This window comes from Mesocricetus auratus, unplaced genomic scaffold (genome assembly GCF_017639785.1).
Source record: "Mesocricetus auratus isolate SY011 unplaced genomic scaffold, BCM_Maur_2.0 Super-Scaffold_100007, whole genome shotgun sequence".
In the NCBI taxonomy this organism is placed as follows: Eukaryota; Metazoa; Chordata; class Mammalia; order Rodentia; family Cricetidae; genus Mesocricetus; species Mesocricetus auratus.
Genome location: NW_024429191.1, coordinates 81,377,781 through 81,404,103, shown reverse-complemented (window position 1 = coordinate 81,404,103; position 26,323 = coordinate 81,377,781). Strand labels below are relative to the sequence as shown.

The following is a 26,323-nucleotide window of genomic DNA, read 5'->3' as shown; positions in this document are numbered from 1 at the left end:
AAACCTCAGAGAAGAGAAAGGCAGACTCCTCCTTTGAGAGCCAAGGTTGAGGTTAAGAACGATGTGTCTGCTTGCCAGGGTCTGCGGGCGAAGCAGAGAGCCGAAGGGAGGTCACGATTGATAATCTCTCTTTTTAAATATGCGAAGCGGGAATCTAGGTCATCTCTGAGAAGTAGTGGCGTGAGGTAGCTCTTGAGAAGAACTGAGTGTTTCAATAATTCATAAGGAGAATTAGGAAAGAGATAACAAAGACAAGCAAAGGATGGCGTGTGGTACAGAAAGCTGCGAGAGCCGAGCTGAAATTGGATAGTGGGGGGAGGAGGCACCGTCAGTCAGCGCAGCGCTGCTGTTTGCTTCTGCTGTGGCTATATTGTGCTCAGGGTTCACAAGATGGGGACAGAAGACGACGACATGAAGAGCCTTTCCAAGAAAGCGTGGCCTCTTCTGGAAGGACGTTGACAAACTTGGAGAAAGTGGAGACAAGATGAGAATAGGCCTGGATTCTGTAGGTCTTCGTCAAACTTTGCTCCCATTCCTCTTCATGTTTATTTATGTGTATGAGTATGAGGGTTTTGCCTGCATGTATGTAGGTGTACCATGTGCATACCTGAAAATGGCATAATCCCTTAGAACTGGAGTTACAGGCAGTTATGAGCTGCCATGAGAGCATGGGAACTGAACCCAGATCCTCTGGAGGAGCAGCAAGTTCTCTTAACCACCGAGGCCTTCCATCACCTGCCTGTGGCCTGTGCATATGACAGTCTAATGGTAACATCTGGCTCGAACAGGAAGATTAGGAGTCACTTTCCAAAGTCTAGTTGTCCTTGAGGCTTGAATGTGTGCTGTAATTGGTGGTGCCAGCTTCCAGGAAAAGAGCCAGGTTTGCCAGGTCATACAGTGTGAACCTCCTGCTTGAGGACTGGACTGGAGGTCAAAGACATTTTACTTGCCGTGGTTCTTGGGAACGGAGCTTTGCTCTGTGATGAGAAAGGTTGCGGTGCCAAGCCTTCCTGAGTCTGTGGTAGTAAGTTCCTTTTCTGCCTGTGAGCTTAACCATGAGTACCGATCTCATTGTTTTCAAGAATTGTTTTGTTTTTGTTTGTTTGTTTTCAAGAATTTTAACAGGGTCTTTTCTTGACATAAAGATGTTACATATGGATGCCACTGTCAACCCATAAGATCTTCCACCTTAGAGTCTAAGACTTCTAGTAGTTAGTTGTATCACGTGATTTACTTTACTTACTGTCTGTCGACAGTCGTGTTGTACTTTTCCCCCTTAAAGATAGAATTTTTAAGACTCCCATCTCCGAAAAGGATAAGCCATTTTTCACAGGTACACACTGTGTGTTGCATTTCTAGTTTTTTCTCACCTGTAGTTAGGAGAACAACACTGAAGTCTAATGGTGAATTACTTCACAGAGTGCTATTTCAGTGTAGTAGAAAGAAAAACTGTTCAATGGAAACCATGGACCTTAATAGTGCAATGGTGAAGGTTAGTGTCCCCCAAAGAGTAATCGCCATCTTCATCTTAAGAAACTGAACAAACAGCCCTGTAGAGTCAGCCAGAGATGCTCTGGGGAGTCTAGATTGTCTGTCTTGCTAGTGTGACTTATTAGTGACAAGTAATTGAATACTATTTTTGAAACTTCATTTCCATCTGGGTGGCCCTAAAAACACATACATTTGTCATTCAACATTTGTCACATGAAGACATTTAACCTTATTCACAAATTGGTGCTATCCATCTAGACCTCAGAACTCTTGTGTACCCATCCAATCCAGACACACTTGCTTCTCCAAGTTTGTTTTGGCTGGTTGATCTATTAACTTGTGACAAAGATGTAGCTCCCATAGCCCCGCTGTTTTGTTTTTTGTTTTTGTTTTTCAAGACAGGGTTTCTCTGTATTGTTTTGGAGGCTGTCCTGGAACTCGAGCTGTAGACTAGGCCGGCCTCTGAACTCACAGAGATCCGCCTGCCTCTGCCTCCCAAGTGCTGGGATTAAAGGCATGTGTCACCAACACCTGGCTGTCCTCCTGTTTTGCAATAGATGTATTTTCCAATAGTTTTTTCCCCAAAGCAGTCTTTCCTCTAGCTCTCAAAGGAAAATGAAGCAAGTAATAATTCCTAGATAGATATTAGGTCAGAGATACAGTTCCTGAGTAAAAGTGTTCATTCTAAGTGATAGTTTAAAAAAAAAAGAGTTTTCTAAAAATCAGCAACTGGCAGCTTCCCTTCCCCCTTCAAATATAGCATTTAGAGCTGGGTTCTGGATTTTCTGTATAAAAAAATACAACAGACTTGACTGTTCATGATTGTCTGTCCTCAGCACACAGATATTAATGTATGTAAGTGACATTGGTGGCCTGTCCCAAGTGCGTGTGAAGAAGGCAGATCTCCTTTTAGATGTCTTCCTTGATTTCAGTCAGCTGGTGTAAGTCTGCCTTTTGTTTCTTTTTAGGTTGTAAACATGTTAAAGGCATCCTGTTGTATGGACCCCCTGGTTGTGGTAAGACTCTCTTGGCTCGACAGATTGGCAAGATGCTGAATGCGAGAGAACCCAAGGTGGTCAATGGACCAGAAATCCTTAACAAATATGTGGGAGAATCGGAGGCGAACATTCGTAAACTTTTTGCTGATGCCGAAGAGGAGCAAAGGAGGGTATGTGAGCTAATGACCAAGACACTAAAGCCTTACATGATGAGTGACACCCAGAGACACGGAACTGACCTAGGAAGAATTTAGTTGGTGTCAATAGTTATATACAGCATTGCCCTAGAACAGGTGTTCTCAACCTCTGGGTTGCCACCCCTTTGGGGATCAAAGGACCTTTTCACAGGGGTCACATATCAGATATCCTGCATATCAGATATTTATGTTACAACTCATATCAGTAGCAAAATTATAGTTATGAAGAAGCAATGAAAATAATTTTGTGATTGGGGGTCACCATAACATGAGGAACAAAATCAAAGGGTTGCAGCATAAGGACAGTTGAGAACCACTGGCCTAGAGAATGTGTGGAGTTTACATGATGCGAAATGCCATTACCTACATGTTCAAAAACAGATCTTTGATATATTTTCAAGTGATGCTTTTGGACCACATTGTTTCCAAATACTTGAACTCATTTGTCTTTTGGGAAAGGAGGGAAGTTAAGTCCATGAATAGATTTTAGCCATGTGTAAAGTCCTACATGAAGTAAATACTTAAGTCACACTGAGTCAGCTCAGTTATGGAGTAGCATCTTTCGAATTACAGCATTACCAATATTCCCACCTATAATGAGATAAGAGAATGCGGAAGTTATTTGGGGCTCAAAGGGCAGTATTTAAATTAGTGACAGTTTGAAAACTCAAAAGCTAGATTTGGGCCTTAGGAAAAATAGTATTTAAAAACCAGACCTGAAAAAAAGAAAGAAAAATTAAAAAAAAATAAAAATCAGACCTGAGTTTCCTAACTGTGACAGTTGTTTGATGTGTCACAAGTTGCCCAGATGTTAGGTTGTACATCCTGGGTGTGTTTGTAAGTATTTCTGGGTAAACTTAACTTTGGATTGGTAGACCAAGTGGAGCAGATGGTCCTCTCAATGACAGCAGATGTCTTCTAAACAGAAACAAAAGAATTAGAAGCCACTGAATGATGTTTTAAGAGCCTGAGAGAAAACTCTTCTTTTTAATTTTAATATGAGTTATTGGGTTAGGGCTATTGTTCAGTGGTGGGGCACTGTGTGAGGCCCTAGGTTCAGTCGCCAGCACTGCAGAAAATAGATGATCGAATCTCCCATTCGTTTCAGCACTGGAATGATTTGCGCCTCCTACTGCATGGAGGCGAGGGTGCTCTTCTCTGCTGAGTTTTCTTGGCTGTGTATGGCCCACAAGGGTGTTGTGAAGTCAATGGAGCTCTTGCATTGTTCTTCACATAGCTTCATCATCCTTCTACTCTGTCACCATTGTAATCATCTTGAGCACGGGGGATAATTGCTAATGCTGTAATCTCAAGGATGGTGAGATAGCACAACACATCTTAGAGTTCAGAAAAGGTCTAGTGGACTCTGTGGTTACTGAGAGATAAAATGAGGTTTAGTATATTTTAAGGATACATTTTTCTTTTTATTCTTTGGAAATTTAGAAAAAGAAAGCATGAGGCAGCAGTCCCTATAAATAGTTAGTGTCAACTGTTAAAAAAACAATGCCTAAAAAGGTAAAATTGAGTCTAATGTTATGCACTAAACAAAGATGAGTTGAAATGAAACTCTCACCTGTGAAACTTTCCATATAGTGCATAACTTTGGTACTCTTTTTTTAAACTCACAGCTTAAATATGGCACCACAAATGAAACAATGCACTGGCAAAGAATTTCTAGAGAGATAATAATCATCCTCAGCCTCTTCTGGTATACCCAGCTAATGACCGCATGGAGTGTAAATGTGTGTTGCAAAAGCCTCCCCTCTGTGACTCTGGACAGGCCAGGCTGACAGAGATGAGTGCTTCCATATAGGTCAACTCGATAAATTTAGAACAGCCACTTTCGAAGGCTGTTGCCAGGGGCGCAATAGCATTGGCCCTGTTTCTATGGGAAAGACTACCACTGGTAAAAGCAGAGTCAGAAGCCAATAAGTTGAAGAGGGTTGCACTATGGAAAGTTCAGTCCTTGGTACACTGTTAACTGATGACTCAGTTATGCTGATATGTGAACGTGAGTCCTGACCTACTATAATGAGAGCTTGCCTCAAACTAATACTCTGTAAAACTTGACGCTATTGTTCTGACTAGGTAGGGGGAGGGAACCGGTAGCAGGTCACAAGACTTGCAAGGCTGTGGAAAAGTCAGGATTGTACTGGCTGTGTTTAGGACAGATTGCCCCTGTGATCATTTATTTCATCAAGCAACACCTTGTAGTCTTCGGCATCCTTCCTGAGGAGGTGACATCAGGGTTAAACGGAGATGGAAGTTGCGACACCACACAGCTCAGGGCTTGTAAACAAGTGTACATGCACACAGTGTAGTTCTTTTCTCTCTCTTGTCCATTAGGCAGACAACCCTAGACATAAATGTCCTTTATATTCAGACAGGGTCTTACTATGTAGCCTTGGCTGGCCTGGAACTCCTATGTAGATGAGACTGGCCTCACCCTTAGAGATCCACCTACCTCTGCCTCTCATGCCCAGCCAGGATATGAGTGTCTTTTAAAAATGTAGAATTCACAGTTTTCCAGTCACAAACAAGAGTGTCCTGGTTTTTCACTGAGTTAATTATACTTCTATGTAGAAAGTGCTCTCTGGCAAAGTCAAGCTTGAAGTTCCAGTTTTTCTGTGGGTGGAACAATGTACATTTTTGGCATGGATTTTTTTTTTAAGAAGCAAAGTATCATTTGTCTAGACTTCTACTCAGTATATACAGTGATGCTGAAAAATCAAATGTTTTAAACTTCAGTTTAATTTTTTAAAATGTTTGTGGAAGGAGAATAATTTTGTTTTGGAGATTTTTGTTGTTTGTTTGTTTTTTTGAGTCAGAGTTTCTCTGTATAACAGCTCTGGCTGACCTAGAACTTGCTCTGTAAACCAGACTAGCCTCCAGTTTACAGGGATCTGCCTGCCTCTGCCTCTTGATTCCTGGGATTAAAGATGTCTGCCTATTTTCTAAAACAGAGTTTCTAACTGAGTGTATAGCTAGACTTGCTGGCTGACAAGCCTCTGGGATCCGCCTGTCTCTGCTCACCTAGTCTGGGGTTTCAGATGTACACCACTGGCCAACTCTGATGCAGGTGCTGGGATCTGAACTGGAGGCCTTGTTCCTGTGCAGTGAGCCACACTGCCAAGTCATCGCCCCAGCCCCATTCTTCACATTACTTTACCTTTTTCTCTTTGGTTGTAATTGATGCAGGTTTTTCTTCTGTTAGAATGATTCCAGTGTTCATTTAGAAGTAAATATGGTTCAAAATAGTTTTTAATAAGATTTATTTGTTTTATCCGGGCGTTGGGGAGGCAGAGGCAGGCAGATCTCTGTGAGTTCGAGGCCAGCCTGGTCTACAGCTTGAGTTCCAGGACAGCCTCCAAAACAATACAGAGAAACCCTGTCTCGAAAAACCAAAAAAAAGAAAAGATTTATTTATTTTATTTGATGTGTATGTGTAAGTTCCTGCATGTATTCATGTCTGGTGTCCTCAGAACCAAAACAAGGCAGAGTTATATGTGCTAGGAATCAAACATGAGTCCTCTGCAAGAGTGTGTGTGACCACGCACACACACACAGACCCCTACCAGGTAAAAATTAATATGCATTGTAAAATTTAAAGAGAAGAAAATGTAGATGACTATCAGCTTATATAATGGGGATGGATTTTTAAAAAATAACAAAAAAATAAAAATAAAAACTGGTGTTGGCTATTTGTGGTAGTTTGAATGTAATTTGCCCCCATACTCTCATAGGGAATGTCACTATTAGGAGGTGTGGCTTTGTTGGAATGGGTATGGCCTTGTTAAAGGAAGTGTGTCACTGTGGGGGTGGGCTTTGAGATTTCCTATGCTCAGGATGCCACCCTGTGTGTCAGTCAACGCCTATTGCTGGCAAGATGTAGGACTATGAGCTATTCCTCCAGCACCACATCTGTCTGCATGCCACCATGCTCCCTGTCATGATGGTAATGAACTGAACCGCTGAAACTGTAAGCAAACCACCCCAATTATATGCTTTCTTTGTAAGAGTTTGCCATAGTCATGGTTTCTCTTCACAGCAATAAAATCCCCAATTAAGACAGTGTTTAAATACTAAAAACAAAGAGTACACTCACCTTCTACTTAGCAAAAATTATGCTGTAAATAATAGTAAGATGGCCTGGCATTGGTGGCCACGCCTTTAATCCCAGCACTTGAGAGGCAGAGCAGGTGGATCTCTGTGAGTTCAAGGCCAACCTGGTCTACAGAGCGAGTTCCAGGACAGACTCCAAAACAATACAGAGAAACCCTGTCTCGAAAAACCAAAATAATAATAATAGTAGTAGTAGTAGTAAGATAACAAAGGGCAAATTGAAATACAGTATTTACAAAATATATTAATAGGCTTAATTAAAAATCATTCTTATAAATCAGTAATAAAAAACATAAAGGAGACAAATCAAATAATAAGAGAGAATTTAGCAATGGTAAAAAAACATATAATTTCTATTTTTGATGGTGAGCCTGGCCTTCAACAGCTGAGCCATCTCCCCAGCTCAAAAATATATAATTGATAAAATGTGTCAGCACTTTCAGTAATTAGAAAAATGTGATTTACAAGCAGAAAAATCAGTTCCTAGTATCACTGAAACCAACCAAATACACACAGAAATATACTACTATTAATTTGACACATTAGTAATTATTTTTAATGTTTTTGGCATTTTTTACTTGTAAGACCATACCAAAATAGGCACAGTCTTACTAAACTGTTTAAAAGATTTTTTTTGAAGGGGCTGAGGTTATAACCCAAAATTTATTTCCAGGACCACAAAACAGCAGCAATAAATTATTTTAGAAAAGCATATGACACTCTACTTTAAGGTCTTTAAAATATTCAGTATACCTTTTAACCTAGCAGTTGTATTTAGGAAGTAATTATGTATTTTGTCAAGGATTTATGTATAAAAAGCATTAATTGCAGCCCATGTATAATTAGAAATAATTAAATATTTAACAGAAAGGAATTAATGTGGAGTATGGGGGTTGAACTATGAAACCAGTAATGATGAAATACTAGAGAGCTACTAATAATCATATTGTAGTTTTGGAAGTGGATTTAAGGTAATAACTGGACTGGAAGAGCAAGCAGACTGAGATTATTACATAGTAATACATAACAGGACATTGTGGCTAGTTGCCTTTGGTACTTATGATCTCTTTATGTTTTCACATATTTTCCCAGATTTTCTCTGTGTTTTTTGCAGTTAGAGAGTGAGAGTTTTGGGAGCATTCATCTCTAAGTGGGATGTCTTTATCAAACCCTACTCCTCAAGGCTCAGGGATACAGGGAAGAAGGGCAAAAAGATTGTAAGAGCCAGAGGTGACAGATGCACACTTGAAATCAAAGACCGTGACAGTGCGCACAAGACCTGCTCAAGTTCAAAGTAGACAGAACCACTCCTGGGAGAAAAGGAGGTGGACACAGAGCCCCACCCCTAAGCAAGAAGCTATTTGTACTTGATACCTGCCAGGAAAGAGCAAACCAGTTTTCTCCAAAGGATTGATTGTCACTGGATGTCTCAGCCACACTCAGAGCAGGCCCCATGCACAGGAGAAACAGTCAACACAAAACAGACTCCTTGGTTTATGTGTGTGTGTGCGTGCTCTTTTGTCTTGTTTGTTTGTTTGTTTGTTTGGGTTTTTTGGTTTTTGGTTTTTAGAGACAGGGTTTCTCTGTGGCCTTGGAATCTGTCCTGGAACTAGCTCTTGTAGACCAGGCTGGTCTTGAACTCACAGAAATCCGCCTGCCTCTGCCTCCCGAGTGCTGGGATTAAAGGCACGCACCACCACTGCCCGGCTTGCTTTTGGTTTTTTGCCTTACTGTTTTTTTGTTGTTGGTGGTGGTGGTGGTGGTGGTGGTTTGTTTTGACTTGGTTTTTTTTGTTGTTGTTTTTTAGAGAGAGAAAGAACATGAAGTTGCGTGGGTAGGAAGGTGAAGAGAATCTGGAGGAGTTGGGGAAGGAGAAAGAATATGCTCAAAATATTTTGCATGAAAATTTTAATAAATAAAAGCAACATATTTCACTTTAAAACAATTAGAAACAGGAATAAGACTTGAAATTGTTTTCAAAGAACAGTAAGTGTTTAAGAGAATACAAGGTGTGGTGAGTTCTCATTCCTTAAATTAGTTAAAGTGTAGAAATTTGTAGGACCAGCTATATGTTTTAGTGGGTAAAGGACCCCTGGACCCACACGGTTAAAGGAGAGAACCAACTCCCACAAGATGTCCTCTGACCTCTTGTGATCCATGATTCACACACATACATGTGTGTACACACACACATACACACAACCAATGCCATAAATAACTATAAATTTAAAAATAGAAATCTGTTATAACATTAATAGCATTTATTTTTAGATGATAAGAGTAGTTTTTAGGACTGGCGAGATAGCTCAGAGGTTAAGAGCACTGGCTTCTCTTCCAGAGGACCCGAGTTCAGTTCCCAGCATCTGAACAGCAGCTAACAGCTGCTTGTAACTCCAGCTCCAGGTGTCTGACGCCCTCAGACAGGCAAAATACCAATGCACGTAAATTAAATAGATAAATCATTTTTTAAAAGAGAGTAGTTTTTAACTTGATTTTTAATTGTTTTACAACTTTTGCTAAGGTAACACATTTTCTACGGTAAAAATATGCCTCTTATTTTAATTTAAATTATGATTATTTTGTGTGTATTTGTTTGTATATATGTGATTGACCTCTGATATCCTAATGGGATCATCAGGCTTGAGCTATCACTTATCCCTAAACCTCTCTTTTAAAATGTGTGTGTGTGTGTGTGTGTGTGTGTGTGTGTGTGTGTGTGTGTGTGTGTGAATATGGATATGTATGTACCATGGCATGTGTGTGAAGGTAAAGGAAACTTGTGGGAATCTATTCTTATATACAGGGATTGAATTCAGGTCATCAAGCCTTTACCTGCTGAGCCATTTCAGTGGCCTCTTAAACCTCTTTGAAATATTGTACTTTCAGAGACAGGTGTGCAGAGGCCAAGGCAGGTGAATCGATGCTGCAGGCCAGTCAGGGCTACACAGAGAGACCGGTCTCAAACAAAACACACATCTCATGCCCTAAAAGGAGAATTTATTTATTTTTTTAACCAGAGATTAATGCATTCTAACCATATCTAATCCTTAGGTTCACTATGCTCATCAATTTATATTATTTATGTATTTTCATGGTTAGGTTATGTTCATTGTCTTCTGATTTGTTATTCTTTGTTCTTTTTAGTGTTAAGCATAGAAAGTAAAAGAATCATGGTTGACATCAATTAATTCTAAATTTCAAAATACTGGAGAGGATTTTGATTGCTTCCCACATGAAGAAGTGTTGCATGTTTGAGGTGGTGGATATGTCATTTACTTTGAACTGATTGTTGCACATTGTATGCACACATTGAAATGTCATCACACCCCCTAATAACCATGGGGTTACTACATATCGGTTAAAATTGGAAGACGTTTTCTAGCATGTTCCTCCCTCTGGCTCCTCACAGGAGGCTTAATTACTAAATATAAATTGCTAGAAAGCCCATGTTAATGTAGCTAATGAGTTATTAGCTGTTTTGCAATTCCTACACCTTTGAGAGGGCAACAACCATGATTTAGTTTATACTCATCTGCATTTATTAGTCAAAATGCAGCAAAATCAACCTGTAGAGTGCTTTGTTTTGCCTTTCTTGATTAGTTTGTTTAACTATGCCTTCAAATTGTGACCTTTAGCGGAATCTCCTTCCTTCATAGCTTGGTGCTAACAGTGGCTTGCACATCATCATCTTTGATGAAATCGATGCCATCTGCAAGCAGAGAGGGAGCATGGCTGGTAGCACCGGAGTTCATGACACCGTTGTCAACCAGCTGCTGTCCAAGATTGATGGTGTTGAGCAGCTGAACAACATCCTGGTTATTGGTATGTCTAAAATACAGAATGGGTGTGGACGATGCCTACACGTTAGCTTCTGGCTCTTCCATCTGGGCTTGGGGGCCTACACTGCTCTCCCAGAGCATTTTATCTGTTGTACATTTGGAGCTGCTGTTTAAGATGCCTTCTAGAAGGGAAAAGCATTACTGCTTTACAGGCGAAGACCTGCAAGCTGGAGAGGCCATAACCCTCTTTCCTTTTAACCACTTACTTGCCTTCACTGAACCTTAAAAAGAAAAGTCTTGCAGTGTTTTCTACTAGATAAAAAGTAAATGCTGTTTTCAGTTCAGTGTTATTTGCATTGTGTTTGACTTTTATAAAATTTCCTTGGGGAAGTTACTATTTTGAGGGGGGATCGAGTGTTTCAAGACAGGGTTTCTCTGTATAGCCTTGGCTGTCCCCGAATTGACTCTATAGACTAGGCTGGCCTCGAACTCAGAGATCTGCCTCCTGAGTGCTGAGATTAAAGGTGTGTATCACCGCTGTCCAGCTGGGAAGTTACTATTTTTACATAGACTGAAGTACATTTTACCTTACTTTAATTCTGATCATTTGCTCACTGTTCCTAATATCTGCATTCAGGAATGACCAATAGACCAGATTTGATAGATGAGGCTCTCCTTCGACCTGGAAGACTGGAAGTTAAAATGGAGATAGGTAAGTAAAATTAGGTCACTGATGTGGGTGCATACGTGTGTGTGTGTGTGTGTGTGTGTGTGTGTGTGTGTGTGTGTGCATGTGTGTGTGTGCAATGTGTGTACATGTGAGGATGTGTGTGGTGTGTGCATGGATGTGTGCATGTGTTTGCATTTGGTGTGTATACATGTGTGTGCCTGTGTGAGCATGTATATATGTTTGTGGTGTGTGTTATGTGGTATGAGTATGTGTGTGTGTGTGTGTGTGTGTGTGAATGCATGTGTGTTATGTGTGTGCATAAGTATTTGTGTGGTGTGGTTTGCACCTGTGTTTTCACATGTGGTTTCAGAATTCATTAATGAGAGCAATGTCATATTAAATAATACTCACTGTCAGGTTCCCTGGGAGAAAAGTGTTAGGATTGTAACTGTATCTTCTGATGGACTCTGAAGACTAGGGAACTGTGCCTGTTTTCGCTTCCTCAGGCTTGCCAGATGAGAAGGGTCGACTACAGATCCTTCATATCCACACAGCAAGGATGAGAGGACATCAGTTACTGTCTGCAGATGTGGACATTAAGGAGCTGGCTGTGGAGACCAAGAACTTCAGTGGCGCTGAGCTGGAAGGTCTGGTGCGAGCAGCGCAGTCGACGGCCATGAACAGACACATAAAGGTCAGGGAAATTCATGATCAGGTGGAGTATGTGGTCCATGAGCGCCATGCGCCGTTCTTTCTCTCTTTACCCTGTGGGCCAAGGAGAGTAATGCTGACTTTTATAACAGATCCGACAGGAGGTAACAGCCTGAAGAGTGAGGTTGAGCATGTCGTCATTATTTGGGGGCATCCTGTCATTGGTGCTAGACCACACTTAACCAGACCCAGCCAACCACTAGTTCTTCTGAATAAAGCTTTAAAAAAACCACAGTCATATCCATTACTGTGTTTATTTGTGACTGTATTTATGCTATAACGGCAGAGCTCATTTTGCAGTAGAATCTGTAAAGGCTTTTATGGAAAAGGGTGGCTTGTCAGTATTCTACCCTGTAAGGTTACATCTTATTCATCTTGGAATATCCCATGGTTCCCTTAAGCACTGAGCACATAGTACATGTAGTTTCTGAAATTTTTATCTATTTATTTGTGTGTGTATTTGGAGGGGTGTGGGCAGCAAGTGCCCTTGCTTGCTGAATCTTCTCACCAGCCATGTATATTTTGTAAAGAAGCAAACCCACATATGTATTGTTTTTATTTTTTATTTATTATTTATGTGTATGGGAGAGAGGAAGAAAAGAGGAGAGATGTGAGATGCACACATGTCAGGGCACTGGTGTGGGAGCCAAAGGATAGCCTTGCAGAAATTGGTTCTTTTCTGGCACTTTGTGTGGGTCCAGAGCGTGTTAAGGTCTCCAGGCCTGCACATCAGGCACCTTCAGTGGCCGAGTCATCATCATGCCAGCCCTATAAATGTATTCTTAAATCAAACTTGGTCATATTCATAATTTCCCGACATAGCAGCAGTAACTCTTGTAGTCCATTTTCCCCGAAGGTTTAGATAGTATGAGAATGTAGTATTGGGCCCTGGATAATATGGATAATTTGTTTTGTTTTTTGTTTGTTTTTTTATTATTCCTTCTTGCTATAAGCAGTGTAAATTAAGGGGCCAGTGAGATGGCTCAGTTGGTAAAGGTGCTTGCTGCTAAGTCTGACAGCCTGAGTTCTACACCCAGACTCCACCTGGTAGGAGAGAAGTAATTCCTGTAAGATGTCCTCTGACCTCCACAAGATCATACTGTCATTCATGCCTCCACCCATACATACACATCACACACACGCACTAATAATATATATATATTTTTTTTCTTAGTAGATACAGGGTTTCTCTGTGTATCCCTGGCTGGTCTGGAACTCACTCTATAGATCAGTCTGGCTTCAAACTCAGAGATCCACCTGCCTCTGCCTCCCAGGTGCTGGGATTAAAGACATGCACCACCACTGCGTGGCATACTAATAATAAATTTAAGAAATAAGCTTTAAAAGTTGGTTAGAACTTTAAAACATCTACAGCATTCAGCAATTCATTATGATACTCAAGCCTTCAGGACACAAAAATTGAGTTTTATTTCTATCTCCTTTTCAAAACATTTGGGCCAAAGCAAAGACTGAACTAGGTGGACAAGATGAGCCTTCCTGGTGGGCAGTGGCTTCAGGTTTTCTGAAACAAGTGGGACGCCCCGTCATGAACTCCCTTGTGTTTGTGTCCTTGTACTTGACATGCGTGGTCTTGGTCAACTACACCTCCACATTTGGTTGTTTTTTTCGATGAGAGGAGTTTCTTTCTGCTGCAGGTAGAGAAGACTCATAACCCAAATTTCTTCCGTATCTGTTGAAAGGAATAATACACGAGTCACAGCTGGAGCAACTCTCTGTGCTGTGTTGGTGAGCCTCAATAAATAACTTCTTCTTTTCCATAGACCTTTTGGCTGATTAAAGTCATTCTTCCCTTAATTTCAGAGGAATGATAAGAGCCTGGAAAGGTCAGGGTTAGAAGGTTACGAAGCGTAAGGGCAACCACTTGATATTTGCTGGTGTTGAAATACGAGCTTATGAGTTTGTGTCTAAGCTGGAAGGTGTCACCGCTTCTGTACTGATTAACTGACACAAATAAAATGCAAAAAATGACTTATTAACTCAACCAAATGGGGAAAAAGGGGGTTTTGATTGCATAGAAGTTCAGAATTGTTGAATTTTAAAAATAAATTTGTGTTGATATTGGTAAAATAGTAGGTGTTAGCTAGGAAAAACCCAACTTTTATTTTAATGAACAAGCAGAAATAATTTAACACTGGAATATTATTTACATTTAGGTAACTTTGAAAGTTTCTGCAGTGCCTGAAAACAGTTTAATCTCCTCCCCCCACTCCTTGACATTTTAATTCATTCCGTGTAGCCCTAACTATCTTCACTGTGTAGTCCAGGCTGGCCTAGAACTCTGTCCTCCTGCCCCAGTCTACCAAGTGGTGAAGGCTACAATGTCTGGCTTAAATTAAAAAAAAAAGTATAATTGACATATACCAATTAGCCATATGATAGGCTAATTTTAATATAGAGTAAATTGGGGTAACTGGCATACTCGTGCATATCTTGGTTTAGGAAACATTCAGAATCTCTGTACTAGCAGTTTGGAAATAAGCACCAGTATGTGATCCCTGGGAACCACCCTCTCCATCCCCTCACACCCAAGGCCTCTGGGAACCACTTGTGTTTGTGTTTTTAGGCAAGGTCTTAGTAGGCCAGGCTGGCCCCAAACTCTAGAGCCTCCTGCCTCAGTCTCTTAGTTGCTAGGTCCCTGGGTGGGGGTGGGGGGTACTGCCGTTAGGAAGCACTGAGGTTTCACTCTTACACATGCCCTTACTCTGGGGCCCTTGTCTTTAGGCTTTTCAGCGTTCCAAACCAAGCTCAATAAACCTCTTTTTTAATAAAGTCAGTCTGTTTCATGTATTAAGGATTCAAGGATGCCAGATATATAGGGAAAATGAGAAAAGCTTGAACAACCCTTCCCTTCTCCTCTCTAGAGTTAGCCAGCATTTGGGATATACCTGCGTTATTTGCTTTCTCTACATTTGTATTCATAGACACACATACTTTATAGAAGGGGACATATGTATAATTGTACTGAGATTTTTACTTTTCATTTTCCAGTGTGTTTTGGAGAGCGTTGCATGTCAGTAGTTGTAAGGTCCCTACATTATTTTGAACTGATATACAGTAGTCTAAAACACCACCACGTACAAGATAGACTGGGCATGGTAGTGAATTCCTGTAGAACATGGTTATAGGGAAGTCCACTTGGGCCCAGGAGTTTGAGGCCAGCCTGCACAAACCATGAGGCCGGAGAATATGCACATCCAATTTCATGCTTTAGTTTTAGTTTTGGGGGGGCACTCGATAAATATAATGAATGAATGTGCTAATAATTTATATAACATTAAATTATTTCTGACTATGGCTTTTTTAAAATGCTGTTGAGCAGTGCTCGTCTCTGTCATCTCCTTATACAGCAACGGAGCCATTTTCTAGAATGGATATCTAGTTGTGTCTGTGAGTACTAGTTTCATTGTTTCCTGATACTGCCAGCGAGAACCATCACACCAATTCAGTTCCAGGTTCACGGGCTTGTTTTTGTTTCTCAGAAAAGCTCTGGGACTTCGTCTTCTCCTTTGATGTTCAGTGGGTTTGCTCCAGTGTGTCTAGACAGACTGGATTTCTCTCTATTGATCCCGATCAGCATTCATTGAACTGCAAAGACACACCTTTCTTCAGCGGAGGAATGCTTCCCCTCCCCTTTCATTGTTTCCTCGGTGCTAATTAGTCTTTCCACCCTCTGCTTCTGAGACTTTGGGTGAGTGGTAGGTTGTCCATGCTTTTTCATCTGTCTAGCTACTGTCACTTGTTGGGATCTGGAGCAGAAAAGCAAATAAATACATATTTTCTGTTTACCATCTTGATCCAGTTTCCTGACATCGTTCTTTTTATCCTTCAAGGCTGAGTTTTTCTTTTTGAATGTCTATTTTTTCTTTTGTTACCTCAGCAGTCTGTTCCTAAAGGAACATGACTCATATTTTATAATATCGATGGAAGGTTGATTTGTGTGCCTAACATAGTTTTGTTTTATAGTCACTGTTTTTTAAGATGCCTTTTTTTAAAAAGCCACGATATCAATTTAAAAAATTAAATTCTCTTGTTTTGTGCTATTGGGAATGTGCCCAGTCACAATAAAAAAAAAAAAGTGTTGCTATCTTAATCACTCATCAGGTCCAGGCAGCTCCAAGTGCTGATGGAAACCTTGCTGCTTCTCCAGATGTGCAAGTGTCAGCTCCAGGTGCAGGGAACAGAGTATTTGGCACGTAGGTTCCTGAGTACAAATCGAAGTTTTGGGTTCTTAGTCTCCTAGAACAACTCATAGTTTTTAAATTCAGCTCGGTTCTAGAGTCATCTGTGGCACCATCTAAAACTAGAGGTGTCCGGGCCCTCCACCGAACTGTTCAGCGTCCTGCAGGGTGGGGCTGCTGGCATCTGCACCTCCAGAAAGATGCTAAAGGGCATCCTGATGTACAGCCAAGGCTGGGTGGGCATCATTGCCCCTGAGTATTTCTTTGTTGGGTTAAAATAGATGTAACCTTAATCATTTTAGTTGCACATTTTAGTGATATTAAATACATTCATATTATGTAGCCATTACTACCATCCATATTCCGAACTCTTTTCATCTTATAAGTCTGAAACTTTGTATCCAATAAAAAAGTAACCCTATATTCTCATCTCCTCCCAACCCAGGGTAACCTCAGCTCTACTTTCTGTAGGACCTTGAGTACCCTAACTGCGTCATTCAAGTGGAGTCATGCAGTGTTTGTCTTTTTGTGGCTAGCTTGCCTGCATGAACACAGTGTCTTCAAGGCCATCCGTGTTGTATGATATTCAGATTTCCTTCTTTCTAAGGCTGAATAATACTCCACTGGGTGCCCATGCCATGTCTGCTTGTCCATTCACCTGTCGGTGGACACCTGGCTGCTTCCTCACCTTAGCTGCCCCATTCCGTGCTCATGTGGACATGGTGGTAAAATGCCTAAGACCCAGTTCCTGCTCTCTGAGGTATCTCTCAAAGGAGATGTGGTTAGATCATAAGGGAGTCTCAGTTTTCTTTTTTTCTCTCTCTCTCTTTTTTTTTTTTTTTTTTTTCTCCTGACACAGGGTTTCTCTGTGTAGCTCCGGTTGTCCTGGAACTCGCTCTGTAGACCAGGCTGGCCTCAAACTCAGAGATTCACCTGCCTCTGCCTCCCAGTGCTGAGATCAAAGGGATGTACCACCGCCACACCTGGCCTCAGTCCTGGTTTTATTTTTGTGAGGAGCTTTTGTGTTTTGCATTCCTGTCCACATCCCAAGGGTTCTAGTTTCTCCATACCCTCACATCCTTGCTGACACTTAATTGCTTTTTTTTTTTGGCGGGGGTGGGGGGGTGGGGAGCGGGGAGGTTGTTGTTTTTTTGTAGTCTTAGCTACCCTGTGAGTAGAAGGTGGAATTTCATTGTGTCTTCTGTTATTTGGCGTTTTTAAGCAGGGTATTGATATGTATCCTATACTGGCCTTGAACTTGCCTCCTTCTTGCCTTAGCCTCCTGATTGCTGTTGTGTACACTTAACTTTGTGTAGTTCTCTGAGAATTAGTGGTGTCAGTCATCTTTTCATGTGCTGTTGGGCATTCGAAACATGTCTGGGAAGGCTCGAGAGGACATGCTGATGTTTATCTAAGGTCAGACACCATTGTCTCCATCCCTTGGAGAAAATGTCTGTTCAAGTACCTAATTTTTGTTATTGGGTTTTAGGAGCTGTATGTGTTCTTGCTATTAACCCCTTTAACTAACATATATGACTTGTAGATAGTTGAGAATTTTATATGTGAAAATATTCTTTTAACTTTTCTTAGGCTGGGAATACTGCTTAAGTTTTCTAAATTCTTATGTTTTGCCTTACTTCTTCTCAGGCCAGTACGAAAGTAGAAGTAGACATGGAGAAAGCAGAGAGTCTGCAGGTGACGAGAGGAGACTTCCTGGCTTCTTTGGAGAACGACATCAAACCTGTGAGTGTGTATGCTGAGTGGGTGTGGCCCACAGTGATGACTGCTACTGTCGAAGAAGAAAGAGCCCTGCCACCTCATGTTGCAGGACCTGTTGCTACCCATGGCTTTACAACATGAGAAAATCTTACTGTAGACACATCAGTGCTGGGTCTTTGACCAGTCCTTCCGGTAATAGAGACCTTACTGTCTCGCAGCACCATTCAGTTTTGAGACTTTCTATTTCTTAGTTTTTCATATGGAACACGAGGTAGTTCTCTAGGTTTTTACATAACCTCAACCTGCAGAAACTTAAATTCTGTCCTTCCTTTCCATGACAGCTACTATGACAATGAACCCTTGGGAGCTGGAAAGATGACTCGACGGTTAAGTGTGCACTGCTCTTACAGAGAGCCTGAGTTCGGTTCCCAGCACCTGTTGGTGGCTCACAGCTACCTGTAATCCAGTCCCAGGGAGTCTGATGCCCTCTTCTGGCTCCAAGAGCACTGCGTACAAATGGCATTCACACACACACACACACACTCACAGTGTGCACACACACTCACACGTGTGCACACACTCACACACATGCACGTGAATGAATAAGACGCGCTTTGGAAAAGAAAGGAAGCGCATCCTCATGTCTTGTGCTTTCTCGCCCCTTGCTCCCCACAGGTTCCTCTCACTGCTTAGTTTCTAAGATTCTTAACATCCTAGATACCTCTGGGGGGAAATGCTAGATTGTCTTAAAATGTACTGAAATCAGAAATGATTAGAACTGGAAAATATTTTAAGGTCAACTCATTATTCTATAAAAATAATCATTGACATTTGAGTCACCATTGTTTGGAACGCAGTGCTAGTTCAATAAAAACCGTTGAAAAGTCTACTTCATCTTTATTCTCACACACACACACACACACACACACACACACGTATTGTGAAGCTAGGTTTTGGTCCTTTTGAAATTTTTTCCTTTATCATAGAAATAATGAGTTATATTGTGACATCTTCATACATGTATATTATTTGGAGCTTTTTATTGTCATTCTTAAATGAATCTCAGGTACACAGAATTATACTAATCTTTTTAATTTTTTACCTTATTTTATTTTATTTTTGGTTTTTCAAGGCAGGGTTTCTCTGTATAGCCCTGGCTGTCATGGAACTTGCTCTGTAGACCAGGCTGGCCTCAAACTCAGAGATCTGCCTGCCTCTGCCTCCACAGTACAGAGAGATATACATGGGCTACCTGAGCTCCCCACCACTGTGGTCAATCCCAGCCCTTAGCTTGATTCTTCTCCAAAGTCTCTGTGGAGTCAGAGCTGATTTTATTGCCAGATTTTATCCAATGCATTGGGGAATGAGACAGGTTTTTGTTTCTTAGTCAGAAATCATTTAATCCAAAATGTCTTTCAAGAGGACATGGCAAGGAATGGGTTGTGTGGCCCAAACAACACAGTGACGGAGACAGAGAGACCAGATAGTTTAGTTTTAATATTGGCTAAAACACTTCAAACTGTCCTTTACCTCAATAGGCATTTGGCACAAACCAAGAAGATTATGCAAGTTACATTATGAATGGAATCATCAAGTGGGGTGACCCTGTGACCCGTGTCCTGGATGACGGAGAGCTGCTGGTCCAGCAAACTAAAAACAGTGACCGTACACCTCTGGTTAGCGTCCTTCTGGAAGGTAAGCAGAATGATGCAATAGCAGCCGTAAAAGCTTAAAAAATACAGAAAAGGTAGCATTTGTTTTAAAAAAGTACTTAGTACATTTCAGAAAGATAAATAGTTTTTAGTTCTAAACTTTGTTCATGATCTACAAGTAGTATCCCAGCCTGTGTGCCTGTATTAGGACAGATTGAAATAGGGAATAGGATGTCATTGATAAATGACAGCAACTAGCTTTCTTACAGGAATCTATTCCTCTGGTACTAAATAGACTGATACTGCATAGCCCAGTGCAGGAACTTGTAATGTTGATACAAAGACATTCGAATATCAGTGTCATCACAGAAAAGACTTGCAAAGAAATCCTGCAGGGCCAGGTGTTGATGGCACACGCCTTTAATCCCAGCACTTGGGAGGCAGAGGTAGACAGATCTTGGTGAATTCGAGGCTAGCCTGAGTTTCATGACAGCCAGGACTATACAGATAGACCTTGTATTGAAGCCCCCCCCAAAAAAAAGACAGAAAAGAAAAAAGAAAGAAATCCCCAATTTTAGCATACACATGTAAAGGTGTGTGGGGGTGCAAGTTGCTTTGCCCAGGAATGGTCAGATAATTAGAGGTGATGCCTAATTTAGACCTTGAAGGATCAGTTTTCTCAAGTAGACAAAGGGAAGGACTTTCTACTCATAATCAGTTAGCTTAATATTAATATGACCGTGGAAAAGTCCAGTGAGACCAGATGACAGGGGAACCTAGCTCCCTCTAAGGTCTAGAGGTGAAGGCTTCTGAGAGAAGCAGGTTAAGTCCAGAGCCGAAAGATGTGTAGAAGCTGGGCAGTCAAAAGAATTGAGAAAGATAGTCTACAAAAAGAGTCCTGCATGTGGACAGTCCCTTAGCAGAAAAGACCTAGAAACAGAAGAGTAGCTAAAACGAGGGTTGAAGATGCAGTTGGGAGGGGCCAGTGAGATGGCTTGGAGGGTAAAGGTGTCACCAGAACCCACAGTAAGAAGATAACTGCTTCACCAAGTTGTCCTCCACAAGCATACCATGGCATGCAAACACACACATTCAAACAACAATAATAATAATGATTATATCAAACAGGATAGCTTAAAGACCTGTTCTGCGTAGGGCTAGGTTGTAGCTCAGTGAGTGTGTGCTTGCTTGGCATTCGTGAAGCCTTGAGTCCGATCTCCAAAAGTAGAAGGGAAAAAAGAAAAGATCGAGACCATGTCTTCGGGGCACTGGGAAACCACTTGGAAGCTCTTTAGCAGTGACATCGTCGCATAAGCAGATTTGTATTGTGAAAACATAGCTCTGGCTGCTTTGTGATGGAAAAAGGGCAGAAGCAGCAAAAGGATGCTGAGAGCTGCTGGGTAGAAGCAGGTAAACTGGCTAGTGAGGGCTGACAGCGGCCCCAGCAGTGTGGGAGCAGTGCGCAGGGGAGTGGGTTTGTCTGAGAGAGGTGAGGCGGCAGACAGAATAAAGGCCTGGTGACAATCACTATTGCAATTACACTTCTTCAGTCCTTCCTGTTCTCCACTTACTCTGTTAGCGCCTCACATGCACTGTCTCCCTAGTCTTCACCTCAGGCTGCGAGTGCAGACGCTGTTTATTTTGTTATTTGTTTTTTTTCAAAGCAGGGTTTCTCTGTGTAGCCCTGGTTATCCTGGAACTATCTGTAGACCAGCTGGCTTCAGTCTGCCTACCTTCAGTGCTGGATCAAAGGTGTATGCCACCACACCCAGTCATGGACACTGTTTTTAATCCCTGTCCGACACAGGGAAGCAGAAGCTTAGAAATCCTGCTTAGGTCAAATAGTGGCAGGGAGCTGGAGAGGTAGCTCAGTAGTAACTCCAGCTCCAAGTGATCTGACACCTCCTTCTGCAAACACACACACACACACACACACACACACACAAATTTTTAAAAGAGAATACATTTTTTAAAGAAAAAGATAAGCTGGGCAGTAGTTCACACCTTTAATCCCAGCACTCAGGAGGCAGAAACAGGAGGATCTCTGTGAGTTTTGTGAGTTTGAGACCAGCCTGGTCGACAGAGTGAGTTCCAGGATAGCCAAGGCTGTTACACAGAGAAACCCTGTCTTGAAAAAAACCAAAAAACAAAATAAAGTAACATAAAAATAAAAAGCTAAATAAGCAAGGGCAAAGTGTCAAATATGCCCTTGCCCAGTCAGCAGGACTGTTCACCAGAGAACACTGGCACAGAGACAGGTTTTAGGAAGAAAGATCATGAAGTCACTTTTGAGCAGCTAAATCCCAGGTTCCCGTAGGAGAGTGTGATTAGCAGTGTTGGCTAGCCTATTTAATTTGCAGGTCTGTAGCTCTCGGGAGCAGTATGGCTGCCCTGGATCGGGATCTGCCCTTACAGCCACAGGAGTGGAGACAGTCCTTTAAAGAAAGGGTGTGGATGGGATGCAGACAGGGCCTGGAACTCTTATCTGAGACGTGTTAACAGTTCAGGACTAAATAGAGCAGGAAAAAATGACAAGGGAGACTAAGCAAGAATAATGGAGGGGAGGAGGAAGGGAGAAGGCGTGCTGTCAGGGAGCCAAGAGAGGCACTTCAGAACAGAGGAGGTGTAGCAAATTCTCCTAACAGGCCAGAAAAATACCTGTGTGGAGTTTGGTGACCCTGAAGGGAGTCTGACCAGTGTGGGTGGGAACCCCACAGAGGGTGAGGGCTGGTTCGAGGCAAAAGGTGAAGCAGCCGGGGAGATACGGAGGGAGGTTCTGCTTTAACAGGAAATGAAGGGGTGATGTTGAAGAGTGTGAGGTCCAGAAAGAGGACTTCGGGTTATTTATCAGGATTTCAGACATTTAAATCTACAAAACATGTTTAAATGCCATTGGGAATGTGGCAGGGAAGAGAGGAGCTGTCACTAACGTCCCCTTCCAGAGAGGATGGAAAGGAAAGATTGATTGGCTATGACTGGGAAGAGGGCCATGTCTTCCAATACACAGGAAGGGGGTGTCTAAATGTAGGCAACCTTATGGATTTGATTGTCTTTGTGAGAACAAATGAGTCTTCAGCATTCTAGCCTTATGACACATTGGCCTCTAGTAAGGCAGCTTTCCCCGGCAGCCAATACCATCTCCTGAGAAAACTGTTTTTGTTACCAAGAGGGAAAAAGATTGATACAACTAATAATTCACATATTGATATGCATTTGGATACATTTTCTTCCTTTTCAGAAGCAAAACCCTTGTGTTCTTGCTTAGTCAGAAGGTTGGAAGATTAAGGGAATGTGAGAAAGCAGGAAGGCATGCATTTCACCATACTTTTGAGAAATGCTAATCAGTTCATTAAGTTTAGTTGCTAATAAATAAAAGGAAACATGTCTGCTGTGAAATTGTCAGGAAATGTTAATGAGCAACTAGTTGAGACCTCAGAGCCTTGTGGATAAAAGTTTGAACTTGTTTGATGCCCTGTGCTTAGGTTGGCTTTTTTCCTCCACCTATCTTTCTCTACAGGCCCCCCTCACAGCGGGAAGACTGCCCTAGCTGCAAAGATTGCAGAGGAATCCAACTTCCCCTTCATCAAGATCTGCTCCCCGGATAAGATGATTGGCTTTTCTGAGACGGCCAAGTGTCAGGCCATGAAGAAGGTATCAAGATTTTGATTTTCATTTTAATCTCTAATCTCAGGTGAGTGTGTGCGTATGTACACATATGCAGGTGCCTGCACACACATGAGTACAAAGCTGGGGAAACTCTGTCCTCAACTAGAACTGTCAGCAGAGCTTGAGAGCGGATGGTGACTGTTTCAGATCCTAAAACTTTGTAATGCATTTTTGTTGAGTTTCTTTGCTTTCCAAATTTTACTGTCTTAGTACATATCAACATTAATTCTCACCTCTTGTCTACATCAATTTGATTAAAGAAAAATCACTTAAGAGGGTAAGATAGAATGAAACAAATTCTTTTATGTTTTATTTCTTTAGTTCTTTATCAACATACAAAGCCAAACTGTTCAGGTTCAATAAAGTTAACTATAGTTTGGAAAAGAACAGAAGTTAGAATGCCTATTGAAGCTTTTCCCAAGAACCCCTACACAGGACAGTTGTGTATCTTGTGATAAAGAAAAACCTGCTTCTCAACTTAGTGTCCTCCTCACACTGTCTCCAACTTGTCACTTTCTGGATCTGCCACTCGGAGCCATTCTACACAGAGTAGAATTAGGATCATCTGGTGCATGTCACCTGCATCAAGGCAAGAACCCAGTAAGACCTCAGGAGTGGCAGCTGCGGTGGTGGCGCTCGCCTTTAATCCCAGCACTCAGGAGGCAGAAGCAGGAGGATCTCTGTGAGTTCAAGGCCAGCCTGGTCTACATAATGTGTTCCAGGACTGCCAGGGCTACACAGAGAAACCCTGTCTCTTTTCACTTGGTAGCCTGCGTTGATGTTGATATTCTAAATATTTTGCATGCATGCTCTTGGTTGTTGTTTTGTTTGAGTGAGCTTACCACTTGAACTCTTTCTCCAACCCCTTACCCCCTTCAAGCTACTGTTTTCCCTCTAAAGGTGACCCTTAAGCTTCTTGTGTTGAAACTTAAAGTAACCCTTGGAATCTGTAGTCACCGAACTTGGCGCTTAGGGAAAAACTGGTTATATTTACATTGCCTTAAACCATTTACTTCTGTGCTTGTTCATAATCAGTAGCCTGTGCAGATGACAACCAATTCCACTGCTTTACAGCCGCTGCCAGCTCCTACCTCAGAAGTGCTCTGAGCTGTGGGTGGATGGCCCTTGTTTTTCTATAAAGTTTTAAAAAGTACTTTAGGCTTCTGCAGATCAAAGCCACCTTGTGAGTGTGAGATAGTATCATTTTTATTATTTTAATCTCTTGCAAATTGACTTGAGGGGGGGAAGGTAATATGTGCTGATTTTAGAGGCTTAAATGGTTAAATTAATGACTTAATAACTTATGATTTAATCTTTAAATTGCTGAAGCCTTTCAAGGTAGAGTTTCAGATGAGCAGAAAGCTAAGGAATATAAAACTAAGAGTCCATACCAGCTTATTCAAAGTTGTTCTGATTCATGATTCACTGTCTGGATCATCTTTGTGCTCTTAAAATTACAAAAAAAATGATCTATCTCAGCAGAATAATAAATAAATCCACAGTAGGCTTTCTGTTTTCCTTGGAGTGGGAGAAATATTATTTCCTGTTACTAAACTTCAGAACAGAGAAAATAATGAAACATAGGTATCTTAGAAACATATTAGAAATATTATAAGACTTGGCCAGCAAACAGTTTCCATGCTGTTACCTAATGGCTGGCTGACTATGCCTGAGGGCTCAAACTAGTCTAAATACTCCAGGTCTCCCAGGTTGGTTTTGAAGATGAGATGTAAATGTCTTTCTTCACTCCTTCCAGCTGCCTCTCCAATCTTCTTGTCCCCACAATTGCAGTGTGAGGATGGGAAAAGGGTGCTTTAACATCCTTTTCAGATCACAGGTAAATTGTAATGTTTTAGTCTGAAAAAAGATTTTCTTTCCTTTCAAGTGTCCCCTCTCCATGTAGCTTTTCTTAATAACAAATATAATGGAGGAACTACAAAAATAATAGATTTGAAAAGTAAAATATACCTTTACTTCCAGCACTTGGAGGCAAAGGCAGGCAGATCTCTGTGAATTTGAGGCCATCCTGGAGCGAGTTTCAGGACAGCCAGGGCTACACGGAGAAACCCTGTCTCAGAAAAAAAAAAAACAGTAAAATAATCTGTATTTGTACTTATCCTTTAGTTCACTGTTAAGACATGCCACGCACATACATGCACATGTGTTCACAAGTGTATTCACAATCACAATGTATTGAAGAGCACATTGGACATAGCACTTTAAACTTTAAATATTGTTGTGGTGCACACCTTTAATCCCAACACTGTGGAGGCAGAAGCAGGTAGATCTGTGAGGTGGGGGCTAGCCTAGTCTACATGGTGAGGTCTTATCTAAGAAAAAAAAGAAACCAATAAATAGATATATAAATGATACATAGCTGCAGCTTATCTCAGTATTATTATTGGCTGACTAATACCCATTTAAACAATCCCCTCTGGGAAGTTAAGAGCGTGTACTGCAGTTCCCAGCACCCACATCAGGCAGCTCACAACCACTGTGACTCCGGCTCCAGCTTTAAGGGGACCTGCACTCACGTACCCAGGCACAAACACATAGCTTTAAAGTAACTCAAAATTTTTTAAAATCACTTTTGTTTTAGGTTGTTTCCCAGTTGTTTTTTTTTTTAACAGTCAGAAATAATATTCTATCTGGGCATTGTAGCCCATGGCTTTAATCCCAGCACTCAGGAGGCAGAGGCAGGCAGATCTGTGTGAGTTCTAGGTGGGTGTGGCCTATAGAGTGAGTTCCAGGACAGTCAAGACACAGAGAAACCCTGTCTTTAAAAAAAAAATATATATATATATATATATTGTAGAATTACCAAACTAGAGAGATCAGTGCTACACATTTTCATTAGCTTTTTCTTAGGGTGATTAACATCATGTGACTAAACTTTGGGTTCTGATTCACATAGACCTGAATTGGAATCCCATCCCCACCACACTTACAGTCCCTCTCACCCTGAGTAAATGATTGTCTCTAAACCCTGTAAGCCTCTGCCTTTTCGTGTGGCAGGTGATGTTTATTTACAGCATGCTGTGTATACCTCAGTCCCAGCACAGAGCAGGCTGAAGCAGCAGGGTTGCCACATAGAGGCGGTGTGAGAATTAAATGAGATA

At 41.5% G+C, this 26,323-nt stretch overlaps 1 protein-coding gene across 1 annotated transcript in view; it reads left to right on the top strand.

The window, feature by feature from the left end:
• Nsf (N-ethylmaleimide sensitive factor, vesicle fusing ATPase) overlaps positions 1-26,323 on the top strand; it is a 134,959-nt gene that overhangs the window by 76,362 nt on the left and 32,274 nt on the right. The window contains exons 9-15 of the mRNA XM_005070056.3: positions 2,460-2,659; positions 10,465-10,630; positions 11,225-11,299; positions 11,764-11,951; positions 17,815-17,910; positions 19,425-19,581; positions 23,056-23,189. Coding sequence (XP_005070113.1) covers positions 2,460-2,659; positions 10,465-10,630; positions 11,225-11,299; positions 11,764-11,951; positions 17,815-17,910; positions 19,425-19,581; positions 23,056-23,189 — 1,016 coding nt within the window. The remainder of the gene's footprint in view (positions 1-2,459; positions 2,660-10,464; positions 10,631-11,224; positions 11,300-11,763; positions 11,952-17,814; positions 17,911-19,424; positions 19,582-23,055; positions 23,190-26,323) is intronic.